Raw genomic sequence first — 21665 nt, 5'->3', positions numbered from 1 at the left:
AACAATTTACCAAGATCTATGGTAGATCCTCTATCACTGGAAGTCTTTACATCAAGATTGGATGTCTTTCTAAAAGATATATTCAAGCTCAGACATACAATGCGGGCTCAATGGAGGAATTACTGGGTGAAATTTTATGGCTTGTGTTATGCAGAAGGTCAGATTGGATGGTCACAGTGGTCTGTTCTGGACTTAAAAATATATGAATGAATCTATGGATCAGGGCCAACATTGCTAATTATAAATGGGATAAACCAACCCATCCTTGTGAATTATGCATGTGTGTGTGTGTGTTTATGGGGGTGGGGAGGGGTTAGCCCTTTGCAGAATATGGGCATGTGTATGACCCTCAGTTAGTATGCTGCCTCACTTGATCCACAGAAAAACATGTGAATAACATCTTATTAAAAAAAATCAAAGTTTAAGTCATATCACAGGATTTTTTTAATACTGTTCAAAAAGTACCTGACTCTACATAAACATCAACTATAACATGATGTAGACAACCAAGAAACAAGCAAATGTATTTTTAAATGCTAAAATAAATTACATTTCTACAAGTAGACCGCAAAACCAAAGCTGATAAAAATGTTAAATTTTATGAAAAATCTTTTTCAGTTCACATCAAAATAATTTTACATTCTCTACTGTTTTAATAGTATAAGCAGCAACATAAAGGGACAAACGCTCACAGAATGTTTAAAACCAGATTTTCATAATAAGTTATTAGCAAATAAAAAAATAATAATAATAATTACAAGCACTTGTAGCCCACACAAATCTTTTAGAATTGGCACCGTTTCTCTAAAACATCTATATTCTATATAGAGTTCTAATTACAAATACCACCAGCAGCTGCCATTGAACCCTATCAGTACATATAATATACATAGTATATTTATTCCCATTTGGCAGATCAGAGTGACTCAGCTGTTTATTACTTAGAGTTTGCACTGTCGTTGCTCAGACAAGAGAAAACCAGCCACGTATGCCAATTCATCAAGGAGATGAATTTCTTAATTACCTTTATGTTTCACTGATCTGCATTATTTATTTATTTATTTATTCTTTTCACAGTATAAAATTGTAAATGGTAACTACAGAGATTTCAAAGCTTAGGTGTATTGATAAGCCGTAGCAAAAAAAGTGACCTCAGGTAGTTCAGTCAAAGTGTCCAACGTGTGTCGTAGATACTGGGAGTGTAGCAGATGACTCTTGGGGGAACATTTTAATTCTCTTGCTGGGAATCAGGAAACTGCAGTAAAGCCATGACCTGTTTCCTACTTATGGATAAATTATCCTCACAACCCTTGACATTTCCAAACACAATTTTATTTGTCTATAGGGACACCTGCTAGGTAAGTGGTAAAGCAAATCCATGGGGAAGGTTCTAGCCACTGAACTAAAAGAGTTCTCTTAAGAATTAATCTAATCAACCATTTATGGTGTATGGATCAAGAAAAATCTTAAGAAACTTCTTTCCTCCTGGAGTAACTAGTCAATGTCTAGACTTCACTGGCTATGGCTAGACGCATCTCATTTACACTGACATAAACCTGGAGTAACTCCATTGACCTCAGTGGATTTCCACTGGTGTCTGTTGAGATAATGATCTAGCCAGAATTACTCATCACAAACATAGTAATCTGACTTCTCTCAGAAACTGACGCTTGTGATAAAATCTTCCCCTATTTTCTCTCTTTCTGTCTGGTAGGGTCTGGAGCATAAAGATAATTTTCTCTCAGGCATCAACATTTGCACCTATGTTCTCTATCTAGTCTCTTTTGCTCTCTAGGTAAAGGTTCCCAAAGGTTTTAGTGTGAACCACATGATAATCCAGAGATTGTCTCATGGATCACCTCTCCTCCTAATCACACTCACATAGACGACTTCCCCTCCCATTTGTGATCACAAACATTCTCGTAGCAACCACAGCAATTGCGTATCTGCCCAAGTAAGCTAAGGAAAGTATTTGACATATTTTTAGCTGTCTTTTAATGCAGTTTCACAGCAGGAAGTCAGGAAAAGGAGCCAGCACCATGTGATTAGCCAGGTCTTCAGGAGCCATCAGCAAGTGCTCTATGGACCATGATCTAGGAACCTCTAGTCTAAGGTATCTATAGGAGGCCAATCACAAAGTATCTTAGATATTTTTAGATGAGAAATAAAAGGGGTTACATCTCCAAAGTCATACAGTAAACAGCCAATTTTCAAATACAGTTCTGCCTCATTTTTTCTAGCACTTTACACAAATGGTTGTAACGGGGCTGCTGTAGTTGCTCACTTTATTTCAATAGCCTTCCAGAGAGGGGTCAGACCTGCACTCTTCCAGGGCTGGCCTTCAGAACAAGTGTGTTTTTTTCGGCGGGTCTTCACTGTCAAGAATGTTAGTGTTTTTCCCTGCAGTGTAAGCAATTTCCTTTCCAGCAGCAGAACTGGAAGGTAACCCATCATCTACTTGCCTATTGTTTATTCAGACTGTGAGGTCTTCCAGGTGGGGACCTTGTCTTCACATCTCCCTGTAACGAATCTAGTACACTAGTGGTGCAGTGAAAATAATTAGTAGAACCCCCAATTTCTCTCCCTTCCTCCACCAAATCCTCTGGACGCTTGCTTGGGACCCTATACTTCCATAAAGCTGCCTCTGCCTCTTCCAATGCTTCAGTCATAGAATCATAGAATATCAGGGTTGGAAGGGACCTCAGGAGGTCATCTAGTCCAACCCCCTGCTCAAAGCAGGACCAATTCCCAACTAAATCATCCCAGCCAGGGCTTTGTCAAGCTGGGCCTTAAAAACCTCCAAGGAAGGAGATTCCACCACCTGCCTAGGTAACCCATTCCAGTGCTTCACCACCCTCCTAGTGAAATAGTGTTTCCTAATATCCAACCTAGACCTCCCCCACTGCAACTTGAGACCATTGCTCCTTGTTCTGTCCTTTGTGTTGCTCCTCATTATTCCCACAAAATCTCTCCTCTCTCCTATAAAATTCACATAAATCTTCCAAGGACCAGCCTACCCAACAAAATGTGTTCTGCCATCCCATGCCTAGTACTAATAATGAGCTATTCTTCATTGTTGATTAGATATCAAAGCCTTGGAAGTCAAACAGAGAAGAAAAGTACAGTTTCAACAGGGCCAGTCTTGCATTCCTTGTGCATGCAGAACTTCCTCTATAGCAAACAGGAGTACAAGGGAAATGAACCCTTAGTGACAAAAGCAAAGAGTGTTTAAAAGATGGCTAGTATAATGTTAGGGTCCTAATCAACCAATAGATGGAAGTGCTACCCAACAGTTACACTGAGGGATGAATGCATTCTTGACAATATAAAAAAGATTAACAAACTCTGAACAGCAACTATGGCCAGTTAGACTGAATGATTCTTCAGAATTATGACCTAGGGGCTATGTAACAGTGAATGCATTATTTATAATGCAAGCAATCCCATTGAGGGATAATTGTGTAAGTAGCTGCCAGCATGAGAAAGGCAGGCTACACAACTGAGGCATTTGTTTAAAGATTGTGTGTGCGAGTGTGTGTGTGTGTGTGTGTGTGGTGGGGGGGAAGGGGATAAAGGGCGGGAGGGGCTCTGTTAATGATATTGGGCAATGACTTAATAAATAATACAATAATATATTCCCTTTGAAATGCAGGTAAACCACCCACCTAAACTATCCATGAATCAAAGCAGTTCTGTGTTAAAGGAAAACATATACAGTACCTTGCAAATCTTCCATGTACAACACTTCAGACAGTTTCACAGAAGTCTAGAGTCCCTACTAAGAACATATATATTTTGTTCCTGATTTGAAATACCCATTTTTCCAGATGGACTAAGAAAAGTTAAAAGGTCTGCGTCTCATAAGATACGGGCAGTTAGTTAACTAATGAATTACTACTCCTTGAGCAAAATGTTTAGCTGAGGGTGTTATTTTACAGTGTTAGCCTAGTATCATTCAGCTATTTTGTTACAAAAAATTAATTGCATGGAGGATTGGGATGCATGGCATAAAGTCATGATAGAGCTAACTTAAAAATAAAATAGTAATACTCTTTGCTGAAATGAACAAACGTGCTTTCACTTTTTAATCAGATAGTTGTTATACCTTTCATGAATGAAAAAAAATGTCTGAAAAAAAATACATTTTGACTGAAAAGTATTTGCAGACCTGCAAAGAAATAAGATTTGGGAGTTTAAAAAAATAATACACAGCAGCCTTATTCCAAGGCTCCCTTCCATAAGGCTATCTTCTGTATAAGGCTGCATCAACTTGACTTTGAATTACAGTAAATCACCCGCCCCTTCATACTATCCTTATAAATAAGAAAAAAACACAAAATTTTGGCACCTGAGGATAGCTGTGTCATTGGGGGAGGGAAGGGAGAAAGCAAATTATAGTGTGCATTGTTTCATCATAGCTATCAAAAATTATTTTGCTTCTATTCAAACTTTAAAATCTCTTCCCGCATGTATTTAAAAAGTGCCATGACAGCATGAAGTGTACTAAACTGTACTTGTAGCTACTTTGATACAGGAAAAAAAATGTCAATAATTCCCTCACCTCTTCTATGAGATGCTAAGAAAGACTCAGTTAGTTTGTATCTCATTAGGTCCCCCTTGTTTGAACATATACTCTGTATTGCTTTGAAAATCTTCTTTTGTCACAGTTCAGAGCCGCAATGCATCCGCAGCTAACTAGAGTTAAAATTGTTGCTTATCGAAGAGTAGCTAAACCACCTTGAAGCAGACTTTGACACAGGTGTTTTTTCGTAAATGAATTATGATCATGACAATCCTTCCATCGATAGTATTCGTTCATCATAATCCAGACTGCTTTCTCAGTATTCTACCTTTATAATAACTGAGAAAAACCATAGAGTGTTTACCTCTTCCTTAAAAGCAAAGGATATGGGAGCCTGAATAAGTATAATATTTTAACTGGCAATATTACCATGAGAATGACCATAAAAATGTGTTAATTTCACTAGGGAATGCAGCTATGCTATAGCTCAATAATACTGCTAGAAACAGAATATTCTCCTCAACAACTTGTCCTGATAAGGGAATTACAAAACAGTACTCCAGAAAATATTTTTTGCTACTCCATCATTGGCTGGCAATGTGGTGAAAGAGTCAGGAAATCGTCCTCACATTTTGTTGCTATGAAGGTGTATCCAATGTTAATAAATTGAACTTTTAATACTTATAGAAGAGAATTTCATAAACAAATCTGTAGGTTGAGAAGTCACTTGTAAAGCCCTCCATATGCAGTCACACATTGCAAAGCCACAGTTTATTTTATCTACACGTAGGGTATCACCAGCATGATACGCTTCAGCAAAAGTTTGGTAGTTACTAAACATACGTTACTGCTTTTTGAGATCTTCATAGAAAAAAAAAGAGCCTGACATATTGGTGCCAGATTTTGAGTCTGTTAGAAAATGTACATTCAATGTTTGGTCTTCTATTCTTGATAATAGATCAAGGTTCACTTCTGGGTAAGGAATCAGAGTAAATAAAGAAAACATTGTACAGTCGCTTACAGTCTACTTTTTTCATATATTGTACACACAGTTCATTGTTATACTAAAGCAAAGCACTTGGTATGTAACTGATTTAACAGACTCCTTATAAGCCCTCAAAAATATATGCAGTGTTTCTTAAAAGCCCATGTTTTGTAAGGCCACGAAAATCTGCTCATAGTTTTGTTTCTTTAAAATAGCATAATTAATCCGATGTTTCCATTTATCGAATGATTCTCTATTGCCCCCTCCATTCTTCACATGATGACCCAATGCCTATCACTGTATCTGTGTAAAGATTGGAGATCTTGAAGGCTTGGCTGTCCCCGCTCTACCTGCTTGTAGCTGTCGAGATCCAATAGTGTCTTGAACTACATTCACAATGAAGAAGAACTTTGAGAGTAATCTCTTATGATAAGCTTGTCATATTTCGGGGAGGATGGGATACAAAGAGCTGATTCTGACACTGGAGAGCTGGGAGATGCGCTCCCAGAATCAATGGAGTCTCTAAAAGGTGAGGGAGGAGTTAAAGCCACCAACTCCTCAAGATCTTGCTTCACCGCTGGTGCCTCCGAAGTACCTTCTTTGATGCTGCCACACGAAGGTTTCCTAGCGGACTGCGATGCACCATTGACTTCAATGGCAGGGAGCGGCTGGATCTCTGCAAAAGTGGTCATTGTTGTAGGAAGCTGGATCTCTCTTGGGATCAGGTAGGAAGAGCAGAGAGGAGTGGCCACCATTGCCCCCGGCGTGGCTGTTGAAAGCATCATAGAGTTCAGCTCGCTGATGTTGGCTGTGAAGCGTGTGACCACACTGCTGATTTGCTCCATCAGAGAGCCTTGGGAGGAACTGCTCCGTTGGGCATGTTCTGTCTGGGCTGTGGGGACATCGTCATCTGTTCGGCTAATGGAGGCAGTCCTGTGGCTCACCGTGCTGATCGGCGATGGGGTCTGTGGCTGGAACTGAGCTGGGTATTGCTCCTCCACTTCTGAGACGTCATAAAGCATTTTGGCACTGGTCTCTGGAAATGCGGCGCTGCTGCTGTGTCGGCTACTGTCCGTGCTCTTCGAAAAGGGCTTGATCACCGCGGTTTGATTAGGATTCTCCTTTTTGTTGATGTGGACTGAGAGCCTTTGCCAGAGGTGCGCTCCCCTGCTGCTGCTCTTCTCATTCTGGGCCCATGTGACCGATTTCCCATTCGAGCTGCGAATGAAAGTGAGAGAAGATGATGGCTTACATGTAGCTTTTAATCACAAGGACTCACTTTAACTAGCTCATTAAATCACGGACACGGACAGCTGACAATCTGGCACTGATATGTCAGATGTAGGGCTGGCTCCAGGCACCAGCCAACCAAGCAAGTGCTTGGGGCGGCACCTGGAGGGGGGCGGCGCTCCGGTCGGTCCGGGAGAGCAGGGCCGCGGCGGGCTTGCCGCCCTCTTCCCAGCGCTCTGGTCGCCGGGGTGAGCGGAGCCGCGGTGGGCTCGCCACCCTCCCCCCGGCGCTCCGGCCGGCCAGAGCGGGGCCGCGGCCAGGCTCGGCGCCCTCCCCTGCTGCGCTCCCCGTCGGGGCCTGGGGGCAGCAGGAGGCTTTTTTGCCTGGGGCGGCAAAAAAGCCAGAGCCGGCCCTGGTCAGACGCGTTGTAAAGCTGATGGTAAAAAAAAAATATTATGCTACAGAAAAGAATAAGCACTTATGCATGCACCAGTTAAGCAGAGACTACAATTGGCAATCTGCTACAAGGATGTTCGTCTTGCAATGATTACAATAACCTGGTGAATTAACTTCCCACAACAAATAGATTCTCATTACTACTTTTGTATTTGGGGTACAAAAAGTGACTCTTCAATGGATTAATCTCGGGTAATCCCAAGCTAGGAAAAAAAGAAGATCATACTGCCTGGCAACTCAGGGCAGCCACAATCTGGCCCGGTCAAGTGAAATTTAATTATATACTGTTTTCTGGAGAAACTGCTGACTTGTATTTAAAAATCCCAGTGGCATCACCTGTCCAGCTTGTCTGAGCAAAGGCTGAAAATAACAACTGGTCTCTTGCCTTAAAAACATCACTGAAGAACAGGAGAAATGAAGTTGTGCCAGCCTGGCTGTGATACTTGTATTATAGACATTTGCGTAACAATAGTGTGGCAATTTCCCCTTACAGCTCACCTCGGCCTCAGAACAAAACTCACAAATGGATCATGATGCATCCGCTCTTCCCGTGCACAGCTGGAGGCATCAAAGCAGTGACATTAGCTGGAGACTGAGACTGGTGGGCAGTTTTCATTTTCAGTCTTGGGTCAGATATGTCATTCAGTTAATGCACTCAGGATTTTTAATTGCAGGTCAGCTCAGAGCAGGAGATTGTCCTTGAGGGAAGTAAGTGACCCACACACTGTACAAGAGCCATTTTTCTGGCCCAACGGCAGGATGAGTTTTCAGACAGTGAGAAACAGTGGCAACACCCTGCTTTCCCCTCCTCCAAAATTCATCTCCCTTCAGGCCCTCATCACAGAGACGGGCCCATCTCCCCTTACTGTTTGCTCAGAGCCTCCCCAGCACCAAGACACCCCCCTGTAAGAGTGAGTGGGTTCCAGATCTCTCTCACACACAGTATGCAACTGCTTCTTTCACCGCTTCCCCTCCTTCTGTCAGATTGGCCATGAGCGTGTGCCTGGGCAAGCCCATATAACGCCCATACATTCACCTGTGACTCTCAGGATTAAAAAAGACCATTAGCAATGGAAATATTTCTCCAGAAAAAACAATGACTAAGAAACGACAATGACTAAGAAACGACGTCCACATAAAAACATAGGTCCATACATACAAAATTACATACAGGCATGATTTATATACAAAATAACTGAATTTTTAACGAGTTACTTTGGTTTACAAAATATTTGCAACAATCAATTACAGTTTTGGAAAGACAAGCAAATTTAAGATCCTGGTTGTGCTAGGACAAGTTATCTTAAACAATGTGTATTAAAGCTGGAAGTGACTACACTTCAACATTTTAGTTTGTTATGAAATAGTTTGCAGTACTAGAACAATGGGAATTTCGTAGAGAGCTTTATAGGGTGCTTGCAGATTGCAGGGAGTTGCTATTGATTCACTGTCTCTTCCAGGGATCTAAAAACTTTCTAGTGAGTGTGAACAAAAGAACTCCTTCTGGTATCATATCTATGGTTACAATATATGGAGATACAGTGGATCATGTAACGTGACATACTATGACACCTTTTCTTTACAAACAAACTCTACCAGATGAACACAACCTAAACCTCTAGGGTACTAGCTGTTTGGAAGCAAATTAAGGTTAGGCTGTCCGATAACCTGTGTGGGTGCATAACTGCATAAGGGGGAATTATACCCCATTTCCACTCCTGCAAGCCCTCTTTGCACTCCTACCCAGCTCACTGGACATCAGGTCTTCACAAGTAAGTGGATGTTGTGCACCTACAGTTCCCCCATTCCTAGCAAGTGGGTGGGGAGTGAGTGGAGCTTTGGTTCTCTCCCCCATCACCCACAGCATGCTAACCAGACTAGCTGTGCTTTCATGGGGCGGGGGAAGGAGGCTAGTAATGTGTGACTAGTATGGATCAGCAGCAAATCACTACCCCCTTGACGGAAGGAGGGAACAGCGAAGGACTTGTGTTTACCTGAAGTATGGTTCCCTCCCTCTACTGTGCCTGGGGTGACACAGTAATGTGCGACTCCTTAAACAGGGCAAGAAGAAACAGCCCATTCTTATGCTTAGCTTTGATCCATTCTACTCTTCACCATTCTGTCATTCTGATTCATAACTAGCGACTGCCACTTTAAGCCAAAGGGCCTGACATGATTCCTGTTCACTCGCAGCCGGATGCCGGACCAGCCTTATGCGGTTGTGAAGAGACATAAAGGGGAAGTAAGATGAGTAATATCCTCCCAGCTACCTGCATGGCCTCTTGGGTAACTGTGCTTGGACCAGGTGAAAGTAGACTTCTTGAGCCCCTGCAACTCTGTGACAAGTTAGGAGAGAAGCTGACAGAGTCTTGAATTAGACGGGTGGGAGTGAAGAGCTGAGCCAGCATGGGGGCGGGGACGGGGACGGGGGGGGGGGGGAGAGGAGAGAAACTGGGAGAAGTAATTTTCACCTGGGAGAGCCACAGACGGCAAATTAACTCTTTCATGGAGCAGCTGTGACTCTCTTGTGTTCCAATTCCTTCTGTGGGCCAGGCCTGGTTAATGCAGTTGTGCACTGTCCCTTACACAGGGTTAGAGGTAAAGGCTCAATCTAGCTGCATCTGTGGCTAAAAAAAAAAAAGGACCATTGGCTACTTATGGAATTTTCCTGAGAAAGCACTGAATGGTTTGGCCCTTAACTATCTCAAGTCCCTTGTTATAACCAGCTGAATTTAGCATGCATCAAGAGAATAGCAATTTATCCATTAAAAAAAGCCCAGACAGGAAAAGTCAACAACAGTACATTTGGCAATAATTAGAACATTAATTTCAGATATCCAGCTTCTCTGTTACATCCTGCTGCTCCTAATTCCTATTCTATGACCTAATGCAAAATTAATAATGTCATAAGAAGAACTGAGCTTGCTAATCTCTCTGTAAAAGTAATTTGTTTTTATCTTTTGAGGGCTGTGTGATGCACCTTGTGATTGGGGAATGGAGGGGCAGGATTGATTAAAGAATCACCTTTTCAATTCCTACTCCAACTACATAGTGCCAAGTTAACTAAATCACACCACAAAGTACACACTTTATAGAGAAATAACTAGATAAACATGGACGACATAGACCATGATGCCTGCTAATGGAATATCACAAACAGTTGTTTACATTTATTGGGCCAGACTGCCATGTTCTGTTGAGTGATGGGAACCTTTTGGACAGTGATATTTTAGATCAGGGATTCTTCTTACTAAGAAACTTTGCTTCCTCTCAGTTTCTCTCATGGGGACAGTATATTTACTCTTTTCAGCTCCCAGATGAATGCCAAAATGTCTTGTGGAGTACAGAAGATATATTAATATGCTACTCTGTTGTGCAAATCTTTTGGTTCCGCTGTGCTTCACTGGATGGGTCATTGATTACAATCCAGGGATGCAAACTTTGAGATAGTGCCACAATATACAGCCCACGATGCACATTGGGCACTTTTTTTTTTTTTTTTTTTTTTAAAAGAAAGGTATTTAGTGGTGGCACATTTTTGTGATTTTTATTTCTTTTTTACAGGGTGGCTAACTTCAGTTTTATATACTGAAAGATCTCCTCAAAACCTGTCACCTAATAAATTTTATTCTCAGCCAGTTTGGCTTACCATGACCTAACATGTACAAAAAATTTAAGGCTTTAAATGGGGTCTTTGAAGTCTCTAACATTCACATCTTCCCTCGCCAAGTGTCCACATCTTCTGGTAGAAGAATAGCTTGTGTACATTCCTATTTCTCTTCCACTCGTTATTTTCTAAGCTTCTAACTGGGCTTTCACTATTTTTTTATTTATGACTAGTAAACCAATTTCTTTAAGAAAAAAAATAGAAATGAAGTCAATACAAATTAATGTTTTCCCCTCTATATTTTCTGCTTTACTAATTTAGCAAATGTTATTTTGCCCTTTGTTGTTGTTGATGTAACTGAAATTCTGCATTGTTTTGCTCCTTGTGTTTCTTGATATCTAAAAGAATGTGTAATGCTCTTTAGTCAACTGCCATTATAGAATCAGCAAAGGAAGCACGAGGACAGTGACTGTGCTTTGTGGAGGGGATAAACGAGAAGGAAACATACTGACAGTCACATAAACTGGAAACTCTCTGTTAACTTTATAGCAAGATTGTCATTCCCATGGATTACTTGAGCTTGATATAAGTAATTTGGTGAAATGTTCTTAGTAGTACTGTGTGGATATACTGTCTTCCTCTCTTATTAATAGTGGGTAATTTATTGTACGCCAGTGCAAGCTGAAAATAAGTCATTTATTTTCTTACTAACATATGTTGGCCACAGTATGTAAATATACATAAAACCCATGGAATTCCATGTTTATGAAACAACCTAAAACAGAGAGCTACACATTTAAAACTGTACATTTCTTGAAAGCAGAATAAAATGAAACTATATTTTTAAATGCTGCCTAAAACTGTACAGACCAGATTCAGTCCTCAGTCACACTGTTGAAAATCCAAAATTATTTTGCCGATTTCAGTGGTGGATTTCTGGATTTCTTATCCAAGTCTTGACAAAGTCCTGGTCTGCACATAAACTTTCACAGAAATGAAAAGGTCTCAGTTAAAACTGGTTTAGCTATTTTGGTGCAAGTGTAGGTATGGACAGTCTTGTTTCTGGAGAAAATTCAATTAGCTAAGGTTGGCACCTAAATTGACTTTAGTCATTTCTATTCCTAGCCTAATGTGCCCACATACAGACGTGAACAGAAATAATCATATTATTTTATGCAACAATGTAGTTAGGGCATTGTCTTACTCCATCTGTTTAATCAGAGGCCCCTCCAACCTTCAGCCAAGAAGGATTCTTCAAATGCAAAGAAAACGGATAACAAGAGTCCCTTCTCAGAGTTCTCTGCCGCTACCTTTTTGAAGGCCTCTCTAAATATTCTCCCTGAAAAAGTGGTGAATGGTATTAGCTACTTTATCTAGTAATTGGCTTTCCCTGACTGGAGCTTTGTGTGTGTGTCCTGGCATTGGTCACTTGGGCAATCAGCAATTTCAGGTTGATAGAAATTTTGAAATGGCCTAAGTTCCTTTATCCTTTGAAGACTGCAAACCATCCAACTTCTTGCACCATGCTACAGACACTTGGGTGAACTAGAAGTGGCTTATATGGACAGCTCCAGTGAGCCCATAGAGAATGTACAGTTTCTTGAGAGCGTCATCTCAACCTTTCTGTCCACTTGGTCTCTTAGAAAACGGCACTGCCGGCAATGACCATTTCCTTCAACTTGGTGGACAACCAAAGGAATCCTGGCCATTTGCACTGTAAAGCTGATGCTTCTAGATTCCTTTGGAATTTCTGTGTGGATGGCTTTGGTGGGTTGCTATCTATCTGTTTTGCCCTTGTTCTGAATTACTGTTATCCAGGATTGGGCAGAAATGTGCCCCTGGATCCTGCTCTATATTTCTCTGAATCAGACTCAAGGAGTCCCTCTTCTCTGAGGGAAAGATCTTTCCAAGAAAGTGTGGTCGTCCAGGGAAAGAAGAGATGAGGAATTTCTTTGTTTTTTGTTTTCCTCAGATTTAATGAATCGTTTGAATGCTTGGGATCGCTTTGGAAGGAAGACCCACATAAGTTGTACAGTGGGAATGAGCAGATAAGCCCTTTCACTGCTCATAGGATATGCCTCTTTTAAGGCTCCTTTTACTTTTTTAAGCCAGGCTCAAACCACACTTTTGAGCAGGGTTTCTGGAAGTGTAAGGATGAGGCCTGCTTGCGTGTGTTACAGCCATATTCAAAACAGTACCTCTGAGGAGGGAGAGGTCATGGGGCACAGGACGGAGGAGAAGCACCTCTGATGTCCTCTACTGGCATTACTCACCTGCCCTCCTTAATCGTGTGTGGTTGTTTGCAGGTGGATTAGCCTGGTTTTACTGCTGGGGATCTTACTTTGCATCAACTGAGCTGCTGTTGGGAATGAGTGCCAGGCGTCCTGTTCTCTTCAGCTGCCGTTGCTGCTGCCCGCTGAGCGCTGCTTTGAGGAGGCTGTTCTGTAAAGTCTTCATCAAACTCCAACAGCCTGTGGGACCTGCGAGCTGAAGACGCAGGCTGGGCCTGAAGCTGAGGGGAAAAGAGAGCCCCTGTACCTGGAACCTGAGTGGTGCCCTGCCACAGCTGCAATCTGGAGCTGCCCACCCACTGAGCTTCCCCAGCTGTGGAGGAGGAGAGAGCAGTAATTGGGGGAGTAGCAGGAGAGGAAGCGGAGAGCAACAGAAGGATCATAGGATGGAAGAACAAAGTGTTTCACTGCTGAAGTAGTGGAGAGGTCTGAATGGAGCAATCTATCCACCTCAGCAAAGGCAGACATTTCTGGCAAGATACTACAAGACACCCTGGGCTCACCCTGATTGACAGCTCCAGCTGTATCTGAACGATCAGCAGGAGAGCAGTGGTGGCAAGTGTAGAGGCACATCCCATCTAGGCTGGTTAGGATTTTAATGACCAGCTTTATTAAACACAGCAAATAAAGTGAATAAGTAGTCATATCGTTATTTCCCCCATAAAATCACAGAATCATAGAATATCAGGATTGGACGGGACCTCAGGAGGTCATCTAGTCCAACCCCCTGCTCAAAGCAGGACCAATCCCCAACTAAATCATCCCAGCCAGGGCTTTGTCAAGCCTGACCTCAAAAACTTCTAAGGAAGGAGATTCCACCACCTCTCTAGGTAACCCATTCCAGTGCTTCACCACCCTTCTAGTGAAAAAGTTTTTCCTAATATCCAACCTAAACCTCCCCGACTGCAACTTGAGACCATTACTCCTTGCTCTGTCATCTGCTACCACTGAGAACAGTCTAGATCCATCCTCTTTGGAACCCTGTAGAGGTCCCAGACTCACCCCTGTGGCACCTCCTACTGGTCGTCCAGGGAATTAGCTCACCAGCCTCTGGAGTGCCCTCTGCAGGCCAGTGATCCACCTTGTCGTCTGCACTGGCCCCCCATGTCCCTCCCAGGACCCTGGTGCCCCTTGCTCTGGGTGCTGCCCCCTGGCAATACCCACACATGCTGGGTCTCCCCTCCCAGGGGAACCCCCACCCCCTATTCCCACCTTGCCTCAGCACTAGGCCACTGCTAGTCACCAACTAGCCCCCGCTCCCTGGGGCAGACTGCAGTATAGGCCACTCATCACTGGCAAGGGGTGTTTGGACCTGCTGCCTTGGCCTAGCCCTGGGCTGCCCTCTGCAACCCCCAGTACCCCTTGGCCTAATACTGGGCCGCAGCCTGGGGCTTTCCAGGCTGGAGCTCCCCAGCTCCTCAGCCTTTCCCCAGGCCTGCTCCACTCAGGTACTCTTTGTCTAACTCCCTGCAGCCAGGCCCTTCTCTCCCTGTACAGAGAGAGAGACTCTGCTGAGCTCCTGGCTCCCAGCCTCTTATATAGAGCCAGCTGAGGCCTGATTGGGGCGTGGCCCCAGCTGCAGCCACTTCCCCCAATCAGCCCAGTAGCTGCTTGCTCCCTGGGCTATCTCAGGCCCTTCCAGGCAGGAACAGGTGTCCACCTTGCTACAAACCCCCTTTCAAGTAGTTGAAAGCAGCTATCAACTCCCAACCCCCCTCATTCTTCTTCAGACTAAATAATGCCAGTTCTCTCAGCCTCTCCTCATAAGTCATGTCCTCCAGCCCCCTAATCATTTTTGCTGCCCTCCGCTGGACTCTTTCCAATTTTTCCACATCTTTCTTGTAGTGTGGGGCCCAAAACTGGACACAGTACTCCAGATGAGGCATCACCAATGCCAAATAGAGGGGAATGATCACATCACTCGATCTGCTGGCAATGCTCCTACTTATACATCCCCAAATGCCGTTAGCCGTTTTGGCAACAAGGGAACACTGTTGACTCATATCCAGCTTCTCGTCCACTGTAACCCTTAGGTTACAGAACGGCTGCCCAGTGACACTCTAATTCCATTGTCATAAGTAGTTCACTAGTGACGTATCCATCAAGCCATACAGCTTAAATGACTCCTACACTGTGTGCTTTGCAAACATAAGAGGTAACCAAACAAATCAGACTGGAAATAAACACTGAATCATGCAAAGCAAGCATCCATTTTGTCCTAGCCTGTGTTCCCGAGGGAACTGTGCACCCATTGCACTTTCACTGCAGATCTGTCACGTGACAATGGCAAAGAATAAAAAAGAGTTGCTTTCTTCTAACACTGAACAAGGAACTTCGTTCATATTACTCCTCAACACACTCCCTGTTACCCAGGGACCTCGTGGAAGAGACACCATAGCAGAGATACCCTGAGTCTGGTATCTACATACTAATTCACCAAAGAGTGCCATGTAAAGTCTCTACTGAAAGCCTGGGTCACACTGGACCTCATAATCATTGCAACATGTATTTACAGATGACATGTAAGGAGTTATGTATCTATATGGGAAAAATATATTCTCAAGGCCAATGATTTGGGGCTGGAAACACGCAAGAGATGTTTATCTATCTGTCTGGCTACATGTACATTGAGTATTGTATGGTTCACAATAGGTGCCAATTTACAGTCTGAGCAAAATGCTAAGGCAGGGATTGTGAGATTTTTCCAGAGGGGGAAGTTACAGAAATAAATAAATCAGCAAGTGGAAGCCCTGTTTACAGGACAATGGATTATTGGAACTATATCTAAGACTGCAAAGAGACATCCAATTATCTTTCACTGAGGAGACGAACTGCCAGCGTGCTCTGTCTCTTATGAAAGAAGGGTCACAGCCTGCCTGGTTGAAAACCACTGTAAAAATTCGGGTGAGCTAAACTTCATTAGCCCAGGAAAATATCTAGTTAGTTCCATTTAGGCCCCAGAAAGTATGTTATGAATTTATTTTACACGTAAACTATTTGTTTTCATTATTTCTACTTGCTTCTTCTCAAGTCTCTGTTCTTGTTAAATAAACCTCTTCTTGTATTTACTGCAACAGCTCTTAGATAGATGGAGTTGAGTGGAGTAGTGATACTGAGGTGTAACTGGTAAACAGGTGTGCACTATTCTTAGAGAGTAGCAGATCAGTGAATTCTGAGAGTATTCAGAGGAACAGGGCCTGGCTGTTCCGGAGGGATGGTTGGAGAGGACCTATCACTGACCTGTACAGAGAATGCAGGGCCTGCGGAGGCCTGGAAGGCAGTGCTTGTGTTGCCAAAGGCTGGTGGAGTTGGGGAACCAACCCACAGCAGCCCCAGACAAGGCTCCCTCACGCTCAGGGCAGGTGGTAGTAAGGTGCCTCACAATGCTGGGTACCCCCGGGAAGTGTTAGACTCTTTATTATGCTGGCAAGCTTGTACAATCTTCTGCACACGTCTTCCAAATAACTGAACAGATTTGAAAATCCCAGCCAACATTGACAGAGCAATTTTCATCCCAAAGGAACCCAAAGCAAATTATAAATAGATATACAAACCACCAAGGCAAATCACTGCATCTGTTTTAACAATGCATAGCTGTTTAGGACAGGAAGTGAAATATCTAACTGAAACTACCAGGGGATTTCTAGTAGGCTTAATATAATTACCCAAGCTGGAAATTGGTCAGGACCCCAGAGTTAACATTTTTCTTCACTTACAGAGATGACCCTGAGACTGCTCATTAACACAAGCGGTCAGGACCTGTGTTTTATTTTCTGTCTGAAATATGGCACTTACAGCATCGCAATGCTCCATCACCTCAAGTCAGTATGATTCAGAGAGAGAAGAGTTCCACCTATCGAACCATCAACTCCACTTCCTACAGTAGCTAGGTATTCTTTATAGTTCTTCATCCCTGCTTAGCTGAGACCTGATGCAAAGCCCATGGAAATTGGTGGCAGTCTGTCCTTTGATTTTAGTGGGCTTTACATTACACCATTTACAATATCTATTTGAGTAAAAGTGGAGAAAGTCCATTACATCTCTCTAAAATGGGAATCACACCCACCCACCATGCAGAACAGGGAGAAAGATTTAGCACTACCTGGATTTTGTTTTCAGTCTCTAGACTCGTCTTTAATTTTTCCAGTCTGATTATTTCCAGTCTGCACAGAGTATCTAGCATGGAGGTAATTTAGGGCGTATGGCTTGACTGATATATTATTGCAGAGACATTTATTCACATGGGATTTATGTCATCATTGGAAAAATCACTTGTGAATTATTAATCAGCTTCTTATTTGTTGCATTTAATTAAGCCAGTAATTTAAATTCTAAATCATAGCAATGCTACCAAGACTCCTACTTTACGACAGCCTCATAAAACATTCTATTTCGTAATTGATGTTTATGTGATGTAGGTGAAAGATGCTTGTATGTGATTCAGAACAGATTAACTCCCCTTACATAGAGAGTAACTTGCATACAGTAACACAAAAATAATAACTGCTAACATTTATATAGCACTTTCCATCTTGAAGAAGCCCAAACCCTACTATAGGATGCAAATATAAGGATAATTCATCCACCTCAGAAATGTACCCACATCTAGTTTGGAATACGAGAGCAATACTGCACAAGAGTTTTTAGAAGTGAATAATGTGTAATTGAAACGACATGGGGCATTTTAAACCAAAGACGTAAGTGTAATTTGGTCAGTATCCCCTACAGTTGTGAAAAAAAAAATCTGATGGGATATTTTAATCATCCAAAAATAATTAAAGCCGTGTTTCTATATTTCCTCAAGACTTCAAGCATCACCGTGCCTCTAAATACGGGTTTGATACTTACTGAAAAGGCAGAACACCACCTACACTGCTTTCTGCAGCACCTATGTTTTCTTTGGACGTCTCCCATCCTATTCAGTTCCAGCTCTAGTTAGCTTCTGAGAGCTGATAGACCCACAGCTTGGGCTAGTATGGCTGGAGACAACAAAACACAGCCATAAAATACAAATCTAATATCTGTTAAACAACAAATATTCTTAACTGTTTGAGTAGGTCTTATGAATGACAGTCTTGCTATAGAAGTATTACACTGATAAAGTTTCCAGTCTTTCTGACTATTAGGGCATCATCTTTCACAGGAACCTCTTTCTCATCTCTACTTGGCTCAGATGGGTTATACTCTGGAATGCACATAGATTCTTCACTGTGAAGATATAAAATATAGGGAGAGTTTATATATATATATAGTTTTATACATGTAGTTTATATATATATGTATGTGTAAAGTATTTGTAAAAAGGGGAACTAAACTATGTAAAACGAAATACAATTGTTTCACATTTACATGCACTTGTTTCCTCTTCAATTCTCTCTTATTCAGTGACTCTTAATTTGCTTTTAAGGAAAAAACAAATCTAATTGCAGGCAATGCAAGTTAAAAATATCCCCAAAGAACAGAGTGCAGAACACAGACAGGTTGACAAACAAACAGCAGGTGTCGATAAATTTCGAACAACCACATGTGAATGAACGGTGCTGACATTATTTAAGCAGCCAGGATCCCCAGAGAGTGCATTGTTATAATCACATGCCTTGTGTGCTTGAGTGAGCGTTGTTAAGCACAATGGGAACATCATGCTGTGTGCATCTTGGAATGCCTTCCTGAAATTACAGGATGGCTCTCTGGTACAAAAATCAGTAAAGCCAAAGGTACATTTTGTTCACCCCTTTGGTCATGTATTATGTTAAGGTTACATTTCTAAGTTGTTTATAAAGGGTTAAATACTTCTTTTAAGAAGTGGTAAATCAAATTGTTATAAACTGCAATAGAATCTAACAGTTGCTTATTATCATGGCTTATAATCATCTATGCTACCTTCTACTGATTATGTATAACACATGGATAACCATGTATGACACATGCTACTCGCCTGTAACACATTTATCATATTAGTCATATATTAACAGAGCTGGTTGGAAAATGGAATTTTCATCCCATGGGAAATTCCAACATTTCAGTATTTGTTTTTGTCCCAACCTGGGATGAAAATTAAAAATCTTGAAATATTTTGATTGGGAAATATAGGGGAAAAAATAATTGAAATGTTTCATTTCACTAATGTCAAAACATTATAATATCATATAAAATATTACCCACAGTGAATATACATATAATATTAAACATATTATAGAAATATAATAGTAACATTTAATATAAAAGTCAAAATTAAATGTAATGAAATGCAAAAATCTAAATGAAATAGTCAGAATTAAACAAAACAAGAACACTGAAATGAAACTAAACAATTGTCATGCTCCATTTTGATTTTCAATAATTGTGAAGCTTTTCCGTCAAAAATTTTGTTGACATCAATATATTCCCATGAAACATTTCAATTCTGACAGTTCCATCGATTTTTTCCCAACTAGCTCTCTTCATTAACCCTTTAGAAGCTATTTATTAATGTAACCCTTTATATAAAGTATGACCCACATTTAGATAGAACTCAGAATTTACTTACTTGACAACTAGATACTGTATTACCATTGCTTATTGTGACCATCTAATGGGCTGGCCAAGGGTATATGATCAGGTCTAAAGTTTGTCTTGACAAAAGCCCCATATTATGACAACATCATGAATGACAAGAGGTTCCGATCACCTAAATGAGCATGGTGCATTTTTGCAGATCAAACATAACATGTAAACCAGTGGTGGCCAAGCTTTTTTCTTTTGGACATACTCTATGGGATGCACAGTCATTACAGATAGAGGATCTGGGCCAGAACTGTCCCAGAGGTGCTCCTCTTGCTCACAGACATATCACACTGCCCCCAGGCCACTCCACTGTTTGCTTACCTGCTCATTGTAGCTCTCCCACCATTTCCCATACTCCCTTTTGGGGTGAAACACTCTATTTCCGACTTGTGCTGGGCCAGCCTCCTGCCTTTGTACCTAACAAATCATGACAACAACAGGAGCAAACAGAAAGAAGTGATTTGTGTGCTCGGCTGCCACCCTGTGCTACAGCTGCTGTGCAGAGTGCCACACTTGGGAAGGTTACTATTGCAATGGTGAATATTGCACCAGCCCGCCTTAGAGGTGTTGGAGAAGCTTCATAAGCCATCCAGGCCTGTGGTCAACACAAGCAGCAGTGCACAGGTGAGCTCAAGCACTTTCTTTGCTCTAGCAGGAGCGGAGTAATTCTGCAGAGTTAAAACCAAACCAGCCTTTTCTTTCTAGTGTTTTACTTGTACCAAGTAAATCAGATGCACAGGCCAAATGGAAGATTAAGGGAAAGAGAATTTGAAATTAAGGAGCAAAGAGAAGTTAATTAGTTGCTCATGGGTCACAAAGAACAAGGCCTGAATTCTCATTCCTACCTTAATATCCCTCCCTAAACCACTGAGCTCTGCATCTCTGCAACATCTAATTGTTCTCTCCATTTGTGAAGCCTGAACACTGACTCCTGTTTGGATACACCTTGAGCACAATTTAACACTATGAGTGAATGTCCATAGCCCACACTTGGATGAGCAATTAGTACCCAAGGATCTAATTCATCCCTAAGCAGGGGACTTACACCACTTACGTCCTCAAAACAGAATTACAGTGGGACTTAATGCAAAAGTCTTACGCTGGCTCTCTGCACAGTGGTGAATTTCACCCTAGTTGCTCAAGTTCTATGGGTTCAAGAACCCATTTAAATGCCTGAATTTGGGATTCAGAAAACCTATAGAGATACTCATACTGAAAATTGGGTCCCCTCTCTTTAAATAGTTGCTTGTGATATTCCATCGTCAGATGCTGTGATCTGCATCACTCATGTTTAGCAAAATTCTTTAAAGCAAATCTGTTTGGTTTGACACGAGTTAGTTAACATGACATGATCACTAACATAACCATATAGCTAATTTGTTGCCAATTTATTAACCTGCAGGAAAGCCAAGTAGCAAAAGACTAATCCAAAGCCAGCAACGCAGTAAGACAGCAACAATCTGAGTGCAAGCAAAAAGGGAGCAGTACTTTGAGTGGCAGTTCCAGTAAATGCTAGTAGGGAAACTGTGCCACAGCGAGTGGCAAAGGAAGGAATTAATATAGATCAGCCAAAAAGTTAGTGTAGCAGTGAGCCGGAGACTGCCATGTGGGATGTGCTCAGTGTAGCAAAATTGTGTGTTATTTAAAGGTTCTAACAAGTGAGGCACCATCCTGAAGGAAGACACAACAATGCTATAAAGAACCGCTACCAAAGACTCCAAGGCAACCCATTGTGCTGTATGTGCCGTGCTCCCAATTATGAATGAAGACCATGCAGGATACATACATCTGAATTGCAAGTTGATTCCTACAGTGGAGGAAAAAGTGGAGGGGCTTGAACAGCAGTTGAAATCACTGAAAGATATAAAAGGAAGTCAAATTGGATCACACAGGTACTTCCATCTGCACAGGAACCTTAGCTCAAAGAGAAAAGAAAAGAAAGAAAGAAAGAAAAGTTTGAATCACACAGAAGAGAGAGGAGCAAACAAGGGGAGGAGGAATGTGACATCATGTAGGAAAGGGGGCAGGAAA

The 21665-nt window shown here is 41.9% G+C and overlaps 1 protein-coding gene across 3 annotated transcripts in view; it reads right to left on the bottom strand.

The window, feature by feature from the left end:
• Window positions 1–3545: 3545 nt before the first annotated feature.
• The window catches only part of LOC117871231 (metabotropic glutamate receptor 5), a 56426-nt gene continuing 38306 nt past the window's right edge, over window positions 3546–21665 (bottom strand). The window contains exons 5-6 of one of the 3 annotated variants that reach the window (XM_034758989.1): window positions 19956–20051; window positions 3546–6725 (exon numbers count right to left, since the gene is read on the bottom strand). In XM_034758989.1, the coding sequence (XP_034614880.1) occupies window positions 5900–6725; window positions 19956–20051 (922 nt within the window). In that variant the 3' untranslated portion in view covers window positions 3546–5899. Of the gene's footprint in view, window positions 6726–16720; window positions 18300–19955; window positions 20052–21665 lie in introns of those variants that run through there. The other 2 variants (XM_034758991.1, XM_034758990.1) reach the window with 2 other exon arrangements.

Source organism: Trachemys scripta, chromosome 1, assembly GCF_013100865.1.
Source record: "Trachemys scripta elegans isolate TJP31775 chromosome 1, CAS_Tse_1.0, whole genome shotgun sequence".
Lineage (NCBI taxonomy): Eukaryota > Metazoa > Chordata > Testudines > Emydidae > Trachemys > Trachemys scripta.
Note: the sequence above shows the minus strand (reverse complement) of the source record. Positions and strands in the feature narration are given on the sequence as shown.